The 19,421-nt window shown below is 34.8% G+C and overlaps 1 protein-coding gene across 5 annotated transcripts in view; it reads right to left on the minus strand.

Annotated features, from left to right (window-relative positions):
- The window catches only part of LOC136033101 (fizzy-related protein homolog), a 112,385-nt gene that overhangs the window by 57,149 nt on the left and 35,815 nt on the right, over nucleotides 1-19,421 (minus strand). For all 5 annotated transcript variants that reach the window (XM_065713710.1, XM_065713713.1, XM_065713712.1 and 2 more), the window contains one exon: nucleotides 6,817-7,011. In XM_065713710.1, coding sequence (XP_065569782.1) covers nucleotides 6,817-7,011 — 195 coding nt within the window. The remainder of the gene's footprint in view (nucleotides 1-6,816; nucleotides 7,012-19,421) is intronic.

The raw sequence follows: 19,421 nt of genomic DNA on the forward strand, positions 1-19,421 counted from the left end.
GACGAGTTCTTGGCCCGTACCCACAAAATCTCGACTTTTAAAGTTTAGCTTATCATTTTCGCCAGTGAAATCTTTTTTTAACTAGCCAAAAATCATCCTCGTTTGGTTTCTTAGTAGTTTTATTATTTGCCTTCATATTTTTAGTCTTTGTTGTTGTTTTTTTATGTACAGAGGGACAAGTCCTTGGCCCGTACCCCCAAAATGTCGATTTTTAAGGTTTACCCCACATTTTGCATAAAATTTGTCGGTTGCCTGCATTTTCAAATTCATCCCCCCCCTCCCCCGTCGAACATTATAAACTGAAAGTCGTTGTTGTAAAAAGATTCAAAAAGAAACTGAGGAAAGTTGTATTAAGCCCGTACATAGCCTATAGTGGGGTGAAACATAAAGGTTCAGAAAATACAGGAAAATAACCAAATTATGCAGGAAATATAAGATATTATAGCTCAATTGCGAAAATCCTGACGTTTCGGACAAAATTTCTCCTTCTTTTCCCCTCCATTTGTGTACTTACATATACTTATATAAATATTCAGCGCAATAAAAAAGGGTGCTTTTTACATGAATGAAGTGACTTTTACCAGGTACATAACAAACTATCAAAACCCACGCTTAAACAATGGTACATCCCACCTGTTTCGGAGATTCAATCAATTCGAGATTATTCAAATTATAGGTGATTCGTTTAGGTGGGATCCCATCACAAGTGACAAGACATGCTTCATAATCGGGTCTCCCACTAGGACAAGGATATGTTTTCCAGTGATTGGTTTGACCTTGTATTGTATACACAATCAGTTCGAAGACGGATAAGCAACGATACATGATTAGTTCAAACCCTTAAAACGGATCTTGAGACAAGAATTCTTGACCTATAACATCAGCAGAATTCGCCTCTAGCTAGTACAAACTCTTTTAAGATATTTAAGATGTCTCCTTAAAGAAAGCTCTGAGATACGGCACCACAAGAGAAAGCTATATTCTATGAACTGACACCATTCCACTTTCACTAAACCATGCCAATAGCCTTAATCGCTTGAAAACCAGTAAATGATCTCCCTAACCGCCTTAGATGCCCAAACATACAACTCAAAGCGAAATGAAGCGGATTCAGAAGTGTGATAATCTCCTCCGCTTGTCACTAATACTAATGCATGAGCAGCCTATACTTTTTAGACATTTCTATTGGATAGAAGTGACTAAGAAAATACCCACAGGCTAGCAGTTCCCACAGGTGTCCACAGTAGGGCTACTCATCAGCATCCCCATCGAGGCCAACGATAATCCCTACTCTGTTCAACTGATAGTAATCCACAACATGAGGATTAAGCAAGATTTACCGGTGGAGACCTAAAAATTTATTGTAATAGCAGAGGTTCATGGAATCAGTACCAATGATATGAATTATTTCCAATGAATTTTGTAAAATTATGACCCTTACTCCAGCAGATGAAAGGGTCTAAAAGAAGATAAACAGTTCCAGTGGAGTGACAGAATTAATTACTAGACCAGGTTGGAATCTACCTCCATGAAGTCCACATCGTTGCTATACTAGAAAACTTTTTCTAGGAAGGCTGATGATGTGCTCTACGCCGCCCGACCGGCGGCGTACCAGGGCAAAAAGAATAAATAAGATGAAGAGACATGATGGTTTTTTCGTTTCTTTATCTGAGCAAAAACTAAAAGTCATGAGTCATTTGTATGGACGGAGCCATTATACCTAAATTGGGTCTCCTCCATCTAACACAATGACAACCAAATATAGTCAAGCATAGTCAAATACAATGAAACTACAATTATAGCACACGCCAAAACGCATGCAGTATTCATTGTCGCATCCCATTAGTACACCTTGGATTATGCAAACCGTTCTACAATACAAAGGATCACTTTTTAACATCTAAGGGCAAATGTCTATAGATTTAGAATTTGGTACGTGAACGGATCTAACTAAGATTGACGGTGGTGTTCACAAGCAATATCAGACTTAGTCATATTGGTCGCACCCAAAGGAAGATTATAATTTACAATTAAAGGATTTCGATGCAAACATTTGTCTAGATTTTAGAGGAAATTAGATCCTGTAGCTTGATTCCTTGACAAAAAAAGGTTCCTGAAAACTCACTCAGAAATTCAAAGGGCAAAGATAGGTTTAATTGATGTCGTGATTACACATCAATGATTGGTGATTTCCCAGCAACTGAAACGTCAAATCGACGCCCTTTGCGCCAGCAATAGCTCTGAAATATCTTGATCTTTTTTCTTTTTTTTTAATTGATGTCGACAAGGTATTCAAAACAGTATTAAGCTGTAACATCTTTTAATTAGTTTATATTGGGTAGATAGTTTCATCGTTAGCTGTGTGAAAGGTTATTTATTTTGTTAAAAAAAGAAAAAAAACTAAAAATTAAACTTTGGTTAAATAACTGAGAAGGATTTTTAATAGAAATTACTTTTTTTTACGTTTTTTTAGCATTATCTATTGCGAGTAGAATTACTCGTAACTGTATTAGTATCACATTTTAGCTAAGACGATTCTCTAGACAGAATTATAAACAGTATAAGAACTCTTATTATCCGTCCGAACAAGCCCCCTTCCTGGTATTTTGATAACTATTTCAATATGATCGCTCCTGGGAAAATATAAACTAGCGCCCGTCACCAAATTTGTAAAAGGGTAAAATTCGTGTTTTTCCATATATGACCTTGATACCTCTTCTTTTAGGTTCTCGGACACGTTGAATGTAAAGGTGTCATTTTCATCAAGACTAGAACCTTTCTAGAGAATCCTGCCTTTTTATTATATTATAAATTTTATAAAGGGTCGTGACTTTTTATGTATAATCTTAAATTTGATGAATTTTATATTTCTGGAATACCTCTTTCTTAGGATAGATTAAAATTTGCAATAAAACTAGACTGATTAAAAAAAGAAACAGAGATTAATTTAAAATAAACATTTTTCACAAAATGCTTTTCAAAGAAAAGTAAAGAGCCACATCAAAACTAAAACCATGCAGAAATAAAGTAATATGGTAATTGAAACTTTAAACGATCAGAAATTACGGGGAAAAATTAATAAAACCCGTCAACGAACAGAAATTACAATGAATAATCACATTAAATATAAGAAAACAGATGGACGAATAGACGAATCCTAGAACGAACAGAAATTATAAACAATTATCAAGTCGAACTTCGAAAGAACAGAAATCAGCGTAAATAAGAGCAGGGTTACCACACTTTACACCTTCAAAGGGCTAGAATGTCACTTGCGCTTTACTGAAAACAAAACACGGTTTTAAAATTTTCAATTGTACTTTACAATTGCTTACCTATAGTAATGGTTATTGGGAAGTGAACAGATGTTTTCAAGAGGATTTTTTGGTTGGGGGAGGGGTTAAGAAGAGGGGGATATGTTGGGGGAACTTTCCATCGAGGAATTTTTCATGAGGGAAGAAAATTTCCATGAAGGGAGCGCAGGATTTTCTACCGTTATTTAAAAAAAAAACAATGAAAAAATAAATATGAAATACAATTTTCAACTGGAAGTAAGCAGCAGCATTAAAACTTAAAACGAACAGAAATTATTACGCATATTAGGGGCTCACCTCCTCCTAATACTTCACTCTTTACGCTAAAGTATTTTTAGTAATTTCAACTATCTATTCTACGGCTTTTGTGAATCAGGGGTCATTCTTAATGAATTGGGACAAAATTTAAGCTTTAGTGTAAAGGGCAAGGTACTAAAGAGGGGGTGAACCCCCTCATACATGAAATAAAAACACGAGAATACAAAAGTTCGTTATGTAAGCTAATTTATAAGTTACGTATATCTTTTACTAATAAAAACATTCGTAAAAAAATTTCTAGTTGTAAAAAAAGTTCTAGTTGCCTTTTTAAGTAACTAAAAAATCGGAGGGAAACTAGGCTTCCTCTCCCACTCCTTTTTCTCTCAAAATCATTCGATCAAAACTATGAGAAAGCCATTTAGCCAAAAAAGAATATATATACACAAATTTCCTTTTAATTATTACTCTGCGGAGAGCCGAATTCAAAACATGCATTGATTAAAAAACGTTCAGAAATTAAATATAAAAAAACAAGTTTTTTTTAACTGAAAGTAAGGAGCGACATTAAAACTTAAAACGAAACAGAAATTACTTCGTATATGAAAGGCTGCTTCCTCATCAACGCCCGCTCTTTACGCTAAAGTTTTTTACTGTTTTAAGAAGTAGAGTTGAGAGAAATAGTCAAACTTTAGCGTAAAGAGAGGGGCGTTGAGGAGGAAGCAGCCCCTTTCATATACGCAGTAATTTCTGTTCGTTTTAAGTTTTAATGTCGCTCCTTACTTTCAGTTAAAAAAAACCTGTTTTTTTTTTTTTATTATTAAAGAAAAAAATAATTTTATTAAGCTAGAACTACAAAATTTAACACAAATCAAAGGTTCGTTCAAGAGTAACTTTTAAAAACTAATTTCGAAAATGTTGGATGGATTTGCTGGCCTCTGTAGGACGATTTGGCATAAGGCCATAAATCGCTGGAGAAAATAAGTATGGAAACAAAGATGTTTTTCATACAAGTCCAGTAGAAATTGTCCGTCATGAGTCAACCCAAAAATCTCGATCATCCCTTAGTTCTATGACTATCTGCCTTAGTTCGGTCCTAGGATGGATGGATGATAGACTATCTATCAGTAAGTGAAAATGAGACCATTTTTATACAATCCTGGAAAAGGCTTATGCCAGCTTTACCTCTAACTCAGACTATCTGTCTTGGCTTTTTCTCCAATTAGCCATGGCTTGATGGCAACTTGATTTTAATTCAACGATCAACGGATAAAGCACATCAGGTCCAGAGTCGGCGGATGGGTGCATCTGCGCCATTTGGGCGCTTTTTTGAGGCGGTTGCACATTTACCTTTTCAAATTGGCAATTTTTTGGGAGGGGGGACTTTAAACCTGAAATTTGGCAACAGTGATCAGATAAATCGCAGGGTGATACCGTGCACGTCTGAAACATGACCCCTGAAACATTATTGAACGCTAAAAAACCACACTAGAAGGATTCAGCGGATCTTGTGGTATGATCGATTTAGAAACTCGGAAGCCACGTGCCATACCAAAGCCCTCCTCTTCACCTTATCAATTTCAAAACATTGCCTCTGCAATCTCCCTACATCAGGAAAATGGCGTATAAAATATGTGAACCGATGAAATAATTGTGAGAATTCTATATTTTGGGGGATAATGGCTCAAGTACTATCCTCACGCAGGCGCCTAGTGTATCCATCCCAAGGAAATATAGTCACTTCAGAAGGGGGGGGGGGTAAATTCGCAAAAATGGAAAATATAGCTGAATTATATGAAAACATTTTACAGTCGTAAAAATCCTGGCACTCTTTACAGAGGGGGCTTTGGAATAATCATTGTTGTTCAATGATTCAATCGGTGGAGGGGAGATCAAGCCAATTAACAGAACATGACTATAGAATAGATCTGTTTGGCCATCTTATGGCTGGAATTTCCATGTAAATTCTTTTATTTCAAGGGGGCGAAGCAGATATTCAGGGAGAGGTGTACATGACAAGGATATTTCAAACTAAACATACGCACATTGTTCTGTCTTTATCGAACGGAGCTTGTATTTATACACTTCAATTGAACCAAGATTTTAAGCAACTAGAGGGCTAGTCTTTAAATTTATTCATTAATTAAGCTCGTGCTATTGTTGAGGCTATTAGAGAAACACAAGGAGAGTTTACCTTCATAACGTCAGGGATAAAGTATTTAAGTAACATACTTCATTGTCTCATTTGCATATCTTGCGTATTACTGTATCAAACATTCTTTATTATTGTTTATTAGTGCATTTAATTGCAGTCATTGTTTAGGAATTATGTGTTCCATACAGGTACCTAATTTGTTTTTATGTGATTTTTTTTATATTAGCTCAGTGAAATATTGACGTTTTACATGGATTGAGGATTATATATCAAGTATATTTACAACTATTTTCAAAGCACTACGATTATTAGGTACTCCGAGACATTTGCGTTCTTCGGCCATAGTCCCTACAGAGGCGGTTTCAGGGAAGGGAAAGAGGGGACACTTGCCCAGGGCGCATACGTTTTAGGGGCTAAAGGTTTTAAATATATAATCTATTGGTTATAATCATTTTATATTTTTTTTTTATTATTTCATTTTTATTAGAATATATTAGAGAGCACAGTTAATAAATGAAAATAATTAATAAATTATATTTTAAAAAGTAAAAAAAATAAATTAAAAAATAATCCAATAATAATAATTAAATAAATAATTAATAATTAGTAAATAATTTAGATAATAAATAGAAAAATAAATAATTAATTTATAAATTTATAATTATTCCGTTAATAAGTGAATATTTTGTTAAAATTTGGCATGAAGAATTGGTTGTGAAAAATTTGGACTCTCTAGAATGGTGCTAGAGTGGCTGCGAGAGGAAACCCAAGTCCGATAAATACACGTCGCAGCACCTACTAGCGGAACCTGATGCACATCAAAACTATAGCCCAATTCCAGCGGTAAGACGTGTAGGTAGCAGCAAGTAAGAGCGATAACTGACAGCTCTTTCTTTATACTCTTGTTGTCTCTGGCGGCACAAAAGGAACTGAGGGAAGGGAGGAAGGCAGAGTATGTATTAATATAGCGAAAAAAAGATAGCTTTTGAAAAATAGCAGCCTGAAAAAGCTCTATGCAATACAAAATATAGCTAGGGACAGGAAAGTCCCATTTTCAGTGATTGAAATGAGATAGAAGAAGAAAAGACTAACCTTTAAAAATGAACTTCGTTCAATAGGCGATGCTAGTCTTTTTTCATCATTCGTCACGTCGTCAATATTGACACCAACTATTTCGTTTCTTAGTAATGTGGAAAACACAGGGCTGTCTTTATTATTGTCACCAGTTCCAGCCGAGTCTCTGGTTCTCTTCGTACCTTGCTGTGTTGATGAAATCTTAGAACAGTCCTAAAATGAATACAAATGATAATACGATTCAACAAAACTAATCAAATTTGCAGTGTAGTTTTCCCTATTCAATAAATATTTGATTTTATTCTTATTCATCTTACTGTAAACTTTCTATAAATAGATTTCTTAAATTCGTAGGATGGCAAGGGGGTATAGATTGCTTAAATCTGACGAGGCTCGCCTACATACAAAAAAAAAGGATATCCCCGTATCTAAGCTCAATCCAAAGAGTGCTCATAAGGAAATTTTAAATATGACCTGAAAATACACATTAATATTGTCATTAGGGCACCCAGAAGAAAAACATTTACCCCCTCCCCCCAAAAAGGTTGACCATGTCTGCATCTATTCTTAGAACAATTTGCTTTCTCTATGCTTCTCTTGTGTGTAGGCAGGTCCTAATGGTAATGTTGGCCAACCCTATTGGCAGTATTGGCCCACTATGTATAGAAGCCATTCAAAGTAAGAATTGCGTGCTGTCTATCGCATGTGTACTCAGCATCCGGTGCTGTCTTTTGTGCTTCTATTCTGCCTAACCGGCGAATGGACTGGAATCCTATTTTTTAAATGGAGGCAAGGATTACGTCTGTAAATGTTCAACCATCCTTTCAAACCAAAAAGTGTTAGAAAGTGAATAAAAATACGCATAGGAGTTCAGTTGTTTTTTTCTTCTTCTTGTGATATTGCTATTAAAATGAAACTCCTTAAATTTAAACCACCCGTAAGGATATCATCCCTTTGTTTTTATTCTTTTTTTTATTTTCTTATATTTACGATGGACGTTAATTTCCTATTTTTGTTAATATTTTATGATTCTTCTACATCTTTGAACCGTTAAGCTTTTCGAGAACCATTTGGTTTAGTACATGTCAACAGCATATAACATTTTTAGTATCACAACCCTCTCATCAAAAGGGTAAAAAAAAATCAGTTACGTTGTGACCCCCCTTACAACAAATAATAATTGGATCCTAATTATCAATTTATCAGTAGAGCCTCAATACCTAATCAGTTAAAACTTATTCTGACCGACTATTATTTCCCTTATCTGTGGGATGGCGACTCCTACGCTGAGAACCGACGCTCAATATTGATAAGAATCTTTTAGGCTGACTAAGGACCAGGACTCAAAAGGTACTTTAAAACGCGGGCATGGTATGCGGATATGACAAAACCATTCAAGTACATCAATCGCCACCCTCTCCGAAACCAGAACTTTTAGAAACCATTCCATGCAATCAACATCAATCATCGCAGAAAAAAAAAATGCAACTCCTTGAAGAGGGAAAAGTTTCAAGCGTGAATGTCTAGACATAGAAATATGGATGAATCCAGTGCTATCATGTCAAGAGATATAGTAAGATTAAAACGACATTATTCAATATTAATGGCCCGTTGTTGGCCGATAAAACTAAATGACTCGTACAAAAAAGTGAGATGAAATAAACAAGAACAACCGTAAAAGATCTTATATCAATTTGAAGCTCGTCAGGTCTTACAAGAGCCATATATTTCATATGGAGTATTATTAATATGACTTAACGAAAAAAAGTGGAACAAACTGCTCTGTTCACCAGATGGATTTGAGTAGTGAAAGGTGGGCCTGTTACATATGGTTAAAAGTGGGATGGTCCAAGGAAAATGAATATTTATTTTTAGCGGTACAAACTAAGCCTGTGACCCCTCAAAAAAAACTTGTTTTACTGTCAACTTTTTAGCAAAAAAGGGGCAGGTTCCATTTAGTTTAAACCGGCCTTGTGCAAGCATTTTCAATCTCAGTGCCAAAAAAAAAATTGCGGACACTCGACTAAAAAACCCAAATCTTAATTCAGCGCTAAAAAAAAAAAAAAAAAAAAAAAAAAAAATTCTGAACTAAAATGAGCTAAATTTCGACGCATTCCAAAATAGGTCGGTAACTGACTCGACACAATGAGCAAATTCCTGACTCGCTGAAAAACAAGTTAGTTCCTGACTCGGGACAAACCCAATTAAGTCCCGACTTATTAAAGAAAAATGACGCAAGTATAAAACAAAGTAGAAAAAAAAATGCGACTAACAAAGTAATAAAGAACAAACTTTTGACAAAGCGTAACAATAGCACATATACTTAATGCTACAACGAGCTAAGTAAGGTTATTCAAAGTTTCTTAATTCAGCGTTTTCTTCTCTTTTTATTTCTTTAAAAGGTACTTAGCGACCAATAGGGCCATACAATTATCGTAGAAAAAAACCTAATTAAACGGATAAGAGCAAACAGAGACCAGTAGCATAAATAGATCACATTTCTGAAAACAATCCCGTGGACGCCCAGTCCAAATACCTTGAACGAGTAAATACTTTATAAAAACAACCAAATGACAACTCATAGCAGTTACAGACTAATAAGACCACGCCCAAGAAATCATTGTTCTCGTTTTCTTGCTCTAAATGGAAACAAGTCAAAACGATAAATAAGAAAAGATTGACTTTTTTATATCTATACATATGCTTCAACAAGGTAACATATGATAGAAAAAAGTGTACTTGATTAGCATCCTAACAAAATTCAAAATAAGCGTACCGGATAGAAGTTTCATCCCTTGTAAAAAAAAAAAAAATCCTAACAAAAAACTCACATACTATTTATTATCTACTGCAAATGTTAGGCCCTGCCATTGTTTGTCTTCCAATATATTGCTTCAAAAAAACTTGATATTAGGCTTCGCTGAAGAGCAGTCTAGTCATTACCTAGCTGCTTTTTTTTACGCTGCCGTTCTATCATATGATTTCCATTCTCTTTTTCCAGACAGCATCACCGAAAAAAACTTCGATTTTTTCAAAATAAAAGTTTTTCCATTAATGTTTAAAAAACCTCTGCTATTCCAAATGCCCACTTTGCAAATTACCGGCATATATATATATATATATATATATATATATATATATATATATATATATATATATATATATATATATATATATATATATATATAACTAGTTTGCCAGCGCAGTTTCGTACTAAACAACATAATTAAACTTGTTCGATTCTAAAGAGAACTAGCCTATAAGAAGGGAATAAAATGGTTGCACACCAAACCGAAAAGACATCAACAAATGACACGATAAACTACAATTATATACTACGATACGTTACTCAACCGTAAAATGAAAGCTCTTGGCAATAGTGTACTCTTTTGCAAATTTGGTACAATCGAAACGTGACTATAATTTTGGCACAAAGTTCGAAAACCCTTTTGGCAAAAAAAGAGTATTAATTGAACAGAAGCTTTTGGAGCTTTTCCCAAAACATAGAACAAACCTAAAATGGATTTTATCAAAGACCAAAAATAGGTCGTCACTATATGCGCCAGAAATACGCCTAAAATAGGAATCGTCGACCCGTTACAAGTCTTTGATTTCTGGCAGTAATTATGACATAAGAGCTTTTATTCAAGAACAAAGATGGGTGTAGTCATTAAAATGTGTTTTTTTCTCTCACTATTTTTCGACTAAAAAGTCTGACAAACGATAGTGAAAAACTATTTTTGCTTCATGGATGGCTTATGCTGTAAAATTTCCTGAGAGACTTATGACAGACCTGACAGATGTTTTCATTCGCTAATATGGTTTTACCAAAGAAAATTCGATTTTTCCTGTATCTAGCTCCCCTTTTCGGAAAAGATGATAAAATATCAACACGGATATTTATGTGCATTAAAATAAAAACTATCAAATCGTTTGAGTATTTCCATCAGGGCGACAGAAAATACACTCCTTTGAGCCATCAGGTTCCCGGTAAATCTTGCCCATCGTCACTCCGCGTTCTAAAAACTCGGACTATATCCACAAATATTAACATGCTCGTGTCCGTTGTCGCTTAAATATGATACACATATAACATTAACAGATTCTCACATAGAAAAGAAGCTATTTGTGCACTTCAATAATCCTGACAAATTAAAGTGGTTATCGGATATTCCTACCAAAGTACTTACAATGAGTTCATCAGCCAATGTGGACATCTATGTTAGTCATAAAGGGGTGCTTAGCAGGTTCTTACTTTGTAATTAAATAAGAAAAACAATTTTTTTTTTTTAACTACAAGTAAGAAGCGTCATTGAAACTTAAAACGAGTAAAAATTATACCGTATATTAAAGGGGTTCAATGCCCCGCTCTTTACGCTAAAGTTTGACTTTTTCTCACAACTCTACTTTTTAAAACAATAGAAAACTTTAGCTTAAAGAGCGAAGCGTAAAGAGCGAAGCGTTGAGGAGGGGAAAATCCCTTTCATATACGTAATAATTTCTGTTCGTTTTAAGTTCTAATGTCGCTCCTTACTTGCAGTTAAAAAAACTTGTTTATTTTTTATATATGCATTTTTTATATTCAGTTAAAATTGTTATTGAATTAATGCATGTTTTGATTTTGGCTCACCGCACATGAATAATTAAAACGAAATTTGTATTTTTTTTTATTTTTTTTTTTTTTTGCTAAATGGCTTTCTTAAAGTTTTGATCGGACGATTTTGATAAAAAAAAGGGTGGGGGGGAGGCCCAATTGCCCTCCAATTTTTGGTTATTTAAGAAGGCAACTAGAACTTTAATTTGTTTACGAACGTTTTTATTAGTAATAAATATACGTAACTTACAAATTAACTTACGTACCAAACTTCTATATTTGTATATTTTTATTACTTATATGAGGGGGTTCACCCCCTCGTCAATACCTCGCTCTTTACACTAAAGCTTGAATTTCGTCCCAATTCTTTAACAATGACCCCTGAATCACAAAGGCCGTAGAATAAATATTTGAAATTACTAAATATACTTTAGCATAAAGAGCGAGGTATTGTGGAGAAGGACCCCCTTATATACTTAATAATTTCTGTTCATTTTAAGTTTTAATGCTGCTCCTTACTTCCAGCTGCAAAACTTTTTATTACATTTATTTTCTCATTGTTTTTTTTTTTTAAATAATGCTAGAAAATCCTGCGCCCCCTTCATGGAAATTCTCTTCCCTCATGATAAATTCCTCCATGGAAATATCCTCCCACATAACCCCCGACCCCGCCCCCCCCCCTCAACACGAAAAAGTCACCCCGAAATGTCTATACACTTCCCAATAGCCATTACTATATGTAAACAATGGTCAAAGTTTGTAACTTGCAGCCCTTCCCCGGGGACTGTGAGGGATTAAGTCGTCCCCAAAGACATAGTTATTAGGTTTTTTGACTATGCTGAACAAAATGGCTATCTCAAAATTTTGACCCGGTGACTTTGGGGAAAAAATGAGCATGGGAAATAAGAACAAATAAGTACGCATCCGTGGTCTGTGTTCTGGCAAAAAATACAAAATTCGACATTTTACGACATTTTAAATCCGACATAACGAACTGTTTGATTACTGCTAGATACAGTATACTGAATGGTAATAAATCGATAACATGTTTAATACAAATTTAAATACAGTTTGGCCAAGATGTGAGTATGCGAAAACAATTACTTACAGAAAATTCAGATATATAATAATTTTCATAAAAGTATAAGTGAATGCAATATTATGAATACCAACATAAAATTGTAAAAATAACATCAAATGAACTAGTCAAAGTTTTTGGGAACATTTTGAGACGTGCTAATATGTGTTCTTTGCTAATGTCCTTTTATATAACAGGGGCTTCTGTATTTTACGAGTAAGGGTGGATTAAGTCCAACTCTTCCCGGTGCCATCCTTGTTGTAATGGCGACGTAATAATTATACAAGGCCTGAGAAGCTTTTAAAAAAACAGCTTAAGTATGCTTGTGGCATCTTCCTTCTCAGTGGACTGGGTACGAAATCTTCATTATACAGAGAGGATGATTATTTATTTTGGCGATGGTTCCTTTTGTCCTAAATGAAGAGTAATTGACAGAAAAGTGTCCTTACACTGGATCTGTGTTCAAAGCTTCCAAAAAAAAGGCCTACTTCCGTAAGTTTTCAATTTTAGATAATAAAAAATACTGGATAATTTTAGTTGCTCTGGTTTTGTACAGGAAACAGAAATACAGAACTTGCTTCGCCACACACAGAAGGATGCAAAGACTACGTAAACATGCGGATGTTATTACCATCATTGAAAACAATCTAATTTAAAGAAGCCCTTTAGTATACCATAAGCTTCCTAATCTAACGTTCTTAGCGTCAAATTTTGATAACCTCGAATAAAAGCCGGAAAAGGAACATTTGTTTAGAAAGAGAACGCCTGTTCTATGCCATCATCAAAGCCACAAATGGGCTTTTTAATGGCTGGCACGCTTTCAAACAGCTAGTATTTCGTCAATGAGATCAATTTAAACGAGCTATGAAACAGATAGAGACCATATGCTTTGCAGGAAAAGAGAGAGAACATTTTTAGAACATCACCCCACTTAGGATTCCTCGGCAACTCCAACTTTTGACATTCAGCCAGGTAGAGAAAATAGATTAAATAAGGGGAAAACCTTTCGGAATGTCTTCCTTTTAGATCCAGCCTTTGTCTTCTTAGATCCAACATTTTCAACAAAATTCTATGAGGTGTAAAATCTTTGAACTATAAAATATTGCTCGGAATACGACTTCGGATAGCATTTACCTTTAGTATTTGCTCTTTAACCAATATCAATAGTTTATACGTGTTGTAACCTAAACTTCTCTATTAAAATACTTGTGCATAGTGGTACAAGGCGAAACCCATCCCCCTCCCCACTCCCCATGACTACTCCGAGGATTTAAAAAAAATATGGGATCTTCAAGTCTAGAAATTTCATTTCTGTGGAATCCGACCCCTCTTCCCATGAACGACCTTTATATCCTCGCAAAGATCTGACAATCTTTTTCAATGGGTCATTTAACACATGTCTCTTACATCCACTGTAAACTACCAAAAGAAATAAAAAAGAACACGAGGCTTCAAACGTAACTTCCAAATATTTTCTAACCCCCCCCCCCCCTCAATGGACTACCATATCACCATATCATTAGAGCCGACAGTTCAACATATCATTAGAGCCGAATCTATAACCCTGCCCGGATAATATTTCGAACTTGAGATGATACGGCTTCAAATCTCACAGAGACCGATTTCATAGCATTTTTTAATTCCACAACATCGGGTTACTCTTATAATGTCTGCATGAATCCTAAATGCTGAACATAATTCTACTAAATGCTGTAAGTCAGTTGATATAGTCACCGTTGAGATTACTGAAGCAAAATCGACAATTCACGTTGAAAGTAGCGTTCCAGTTCAGCGTCTTTCAAAGGAGATACAAAAAACAGTATTTTTTTCTAAGTGAAAACCTATTAATATTAAGTGTGTACCATATGTAAGCGACAAAGAACACGAGGATGTTAACATTTGTGGGTACAGGTGCGTACAGTTTGATTCTTTAGAACGCGGAGTGACGATATGCAAGATGATTTTATCTTGGAACCTGATGGTTCAAAAGAGTGTAATTTCTGCCACTGATAAGAATACTCTTCTCAGTTGAATGAGTGCATCAAGAGGATCTGGAATGTTTCCGGATTAAAGAAAATCCATGACCTTTAAACGATTTGATAGTTTTTATTTTGATGATGGTTGGCAGTAATAGATTCTCGCTGCTTTCTGGTCATATACTGATATTCCTTGGAACCTTAGTGCTATGCATATAACAAATAAGAAATGGAATATAATGAAATAACCCACAAAACGAAAGTAATATCAGCCAGTGAACAGAAAAGAAGCGAAAAGGACAAGAGCAATATTACCGCAAGGACTTGCGCCAAGCCGTCCTAAGTGCTAAAAAAAAGAGAAGAAAAAACTAACCTTTTGAAGTAAACTAAAACAGAGCAGATATTCCTCATCTGCTTATTTGTTGAGTCTCATCTAGTTATTTAATTGTGCTTTTTTCTTGTTTGTCATACGCTATGTATAGCCAGTGTGGTCTTAGAATGTAGTTACTGCTATAGCCTGGTATATCAGTAAGGTATAGTAAGCCAACGGTTAATGGGATTTAGCATACATTACCATGCCAGTTAAGATTAAAAGAATTTTCAAAATTAAGATAGATATAAAATTACTATAATTTTTGAACTGAGGTTATCATTTGTCTAATTCAACCAAGCCGTAAACCGTCAAGATTTCAGACGTGATCTTTCAAGGATATCAGAATTAATTCTTTTCATATGGTACCTGCATTAGGACAATTCAAACATGGGCGATGTTGTTATTTCTTGTGCATGTCAAGATCCCAACATGTGTATTTAGATAACACAAATGCATTAAAAATCATGCGATACATTGATTGTAGAACAACAGTGATAACAAGACCTTCTCTGTCATCTCATGCCACGCTAGGAATCTGCAGCGAATCGATAGCAAGGAAAGGTGAATCAAATATAGGATACGAGGTCGAAGATCAAAAGAACCTTAAGATTGGTCATAAATGATTGATTATAGTCAAGATGGTTCGCATGATATCCAAGAAGTGATCCTGTTTGGTTTACGTCAATGTTTAAAACCCCATAGGTTTCAGTATATATGTATTATGGCATTATGATATATATATATATATATATATATATATATGAATAATCAAGAAGATATAACGTCTGTTTGTGCAGCCCCTCCCTATAACATCAGATTTTCCCTATAATTCCATATATTTTAGTGAATTCATCCGTCTATTCAAACTTGGGCCACCTAATAGATTTTTACGCACGTGCCTGCTGTAACTCCGTATAGTCTTTCAAATTCCAATACCATCACTTGAGAGCAAAGAAAGGAAGAATAAAAGTTATAACCATTTTTAATACTCTTTGACCATCCTCGGTTCAAATAAAACTTCCTTATATGGCTGTCAAACTACTAGGGCCAGTTTAAAGGCACCTCCAATCCAGCTTTATTCCTTCTTTTTGCACTTAAACTTTGGGTCCTGAGCATGAAAGTACAAACATCAAAGATCCTTACACGCTATAAGCTAAACAATTAAACAAAAATATCAGGCTGGTAGCCTGGAAAAAGACTTTAATATTATCCCCGTCAAATTCCTCCTTTGCCGAGCCCAAGGAATTTTGATGATAGCAAAAAAAATTATAACTGATAGTACAACAATTAATCTGATGAAAGTATAAGTCAAATTTTAAAAGAAATGAAATCTACCATTTGTATAATTTGATTTTTAATAAATAAACAGATGAAAATGACGAGTTATGGCCCTTTCAGACCAAAACGTAAGGACTACACTAACGGTTTAAATTTAATGTTTTTTATAGCTGAACTTTCAGACTAAATTACTTTCCCTTCAGAATAAAGGGACTAAAAACTCCGTAACATACCTTTTCTTCTATTAAATGTTTTTAAACATAGCTCTAATGACGAAGTTTCGGTAATTACGTTAGCAATGCTTGCTTCCGAGAAAAATGAGAATGTCAGTGGCTCTAAGAAACGAAAGAAAAGATGTAGAGGGTAGGTCCGATGCTAGAAAACAATAAAACAGAAACTATGGAAGTTAAACTTGCTTAATGAGCTTCTCCTGACGGACAATGATGAAAAATTCTTCAATTTTACACGCTTTACCAGAAATGAATTTGTTGATTTGCTAAGTAAAGTGGGGGCAAAAATAACAAAGGAAAATAAAGGTTATGGAAAAGTCTTATCTCCCGAGACTCACCAAGCATTGCATTTGCGTTACTTAGCAACAGAAAACAGCGTGATAAACTAACACTCTGAATTCAGAGTTGGAATTTCTACTGTCTCAAAAATTTTGAAAGAGACTGCATAGGCCATTTTTGACATTCATTCTCCCAATTTTCTTGCTAATCCATCTGAGGAAGACTTAAAAGTTACTGCAACGCAGATCTTTACCCGATAGAAAATGCCAAATTTTATAGGTGCTATAGATAGTAAGCACATCAGGCTTCAATGCCCTTACAATTCTGGTTCACAATTTTATAACTATAAGAACTATTTTAGTGTTGTTTTACTTGCAACTTGTGATGCGAACTACAAATTTTGGTTTTATGATGTTGGTGCCTAAGGGTCTGAGAGTGATGGTGGTGTCTTTTCTCGGTCCAAATTGGGAAGCAACACGATAGTGGAGACACCAGGCTTCCAGCACCCAAAAAGCTCCCTGGAACTAATACCATGTTTCCGCATATTTTTTTTCTTAGAGGACGAGGCCTTTCCGCTCAAGGACCACATAATGAGACCCTTTCCTGGTAGAAACCTTACTGAACTCAAAACGATATACAATTGTAGAATTCCTTCAGTTCGCAGATTAAGTTGCAAGGGTTCAGACTGATTAGATCAGAAATAATCATGCAGCCTGAGAAATTGATGATAATCATGGAATGTGCACTTTGCCTTCAGACTTATATTATTACTTTACATGGTATCCCAAACGCTCCAGCAGAGTATCCAGCTTCTATTTCAAATGCCCCGTTCCAGGATGTAGGCTGCACATCAAGTAATAATGCTTCAAGACAGTCCAGAAATTTTTAGAGAAATAACTGCCAACTGCTTCTTGTCTCCAGAAGGGAGTGTTACTTGGCAGAGAGATCAAGCACTGCAAGGTTCCTTCTAAAGGAGCCAACTTTTTATCTACATCTTTTTTACACAATATATCCTTTGTTAGAAAATAATTTTAAAAAATCTTGTCAGTGTCCATATTTTCTTTAATGTCTTCCTTTTTTGTTATTATTTTTCTGTCTCACCATAATTATTTTGACTCCCACTTCTGATTTCACTCCAATCTCAATTACCCATCACATACCCTAAAAATCAATGACCCCCATTCACTCCTATCCAATCCCTTTCAATCTATAAACTTAACTAAAAAAATCAATTTTAATTTTTCTCGCAATTCTTTCATTTAGGTATTTCTTTTGAATCCATTTAATTAGATTAGACAAAAAATTTTAATATATATTGAAACCTTAGTAAAAAGTCAAATCTGAGCAAACATTAATTTACAATTAATATTAGTTCATATCGATTTATTAATTATTAATTTACAAATTATCATTAAACTTACTATGAATTAAGTTTTTATGTTTCTGAAGAAGAAAAAGAAGGCGAAGAAGAAGAAGAAGAAGAAGAAGAAGAAGAAGAAGAAGTTTATTATTCAATGCAATACAATACGTCTGTTGACGTAAAGTTGAGCAAACTTCGATTCTGTTTTATATATAATTTTCTTACGTTACGGAGAGCGTAATTTTCTTAAGTTTGACCGTAAGCTCCGTAGCAATACGTAAGATGACCAGTCTGAAGGGAAAACGTGAGCCAAATTTTTGGTCTGAAAGGCTCTTTACGCTTACCAAACAAGAGATAAATATTCTTATTTTAAATCAAGACAGAAAACCAGGACAATTAAGTGTGTTACAACTTTAGGTGGTACGATTGCAATGTTCCTAGGACCTGGAGACGAATCTGTTTTGCGCGTCCATAAGGAAGGAGAGAACTAACTCAGGTCAAGAATCAGGACACGAACAAATTGAATGGCAATTTGCATACATCACAATGGCCCTATTTAGTGGAATGTTTGGCAAAAAAATAACTTATTGGGCCAGTCTGCGTGTGATATTCAAGAGTCCTCACACCTCAGTCTACAATATGCTGTAAAATGATTGTTGTTATTTTTTGTTTCTGGTTAAGTGCAGAGAGCATAGATAACTTATAAAAGTGGAACTTGGCACTAATGTAAAAAAGTACCGATGTTGTCTTGCGCTTGGCGTTTCTTGTTGTTTTTTTAGTGTAGTAATAGAGAAAAATTAATTTTATTAGAGTAACTGGCGAAAATATTGCTGTAATAAGGCTTTGAACTCAAAGAAAAAAAGCACAACTATGAAGCTTGAAAAATGCCGGGAAACGTCAAACGCTAGGTCGCGTGAGTCATTTTTTTCGACACTAGCACCAGTTTCTACTCTTATAAGTAACGAAGATTCTTTGGTTATCATAAAGACGGCTGGATACCATAAAAGATCACCCTATCTCGTCTACAAGAACATATAGTTTGTTTTTTTTTTGGGGGGGGGGGAGGGAGAGATATACAAAAAACACATCAAACATTTGTTTATATTCATTCAGTTTTTTTCAGGGGGGGGGGCTTCAAAACCAATATCACCACTGGATACGGCTTTGCTCGTATATTATAAACTTTTTTTGTTTGTGTGGCCAAACTATATAGGATTGATTGGGTGGTCTTACCGTAACTTGTATAGCTTAGATTAGAAATCCGGAAAACGACAAAAAAATTTACAGCCGACACCCACTTTCTTGGAAATCATAACTTTTGCGCAGGAGATAGAGATATTCAAATTTAATGAAATTTACATCACTGGAAAGCACTTTTTTATTATTTTTTTATTTACTATTATTATAAAATTATTATTCGTATTATTATTATTATTCGTTTCAAAGCTCGGGAAA

This window comes from Artemia franciscana, chromosome 11 (genome assembly GCF_032884065.1).
Source record: "Artemia franciscana chromosome 11, ASM3288406v1, whole genome shotgun sequence".
Taxonomy (NCBI): Eukaryota; Metazoa; Arthropoda; class Branchiopoda; order Anostraca; family Artemiidae; genus Artemia; species Artemia franciscana.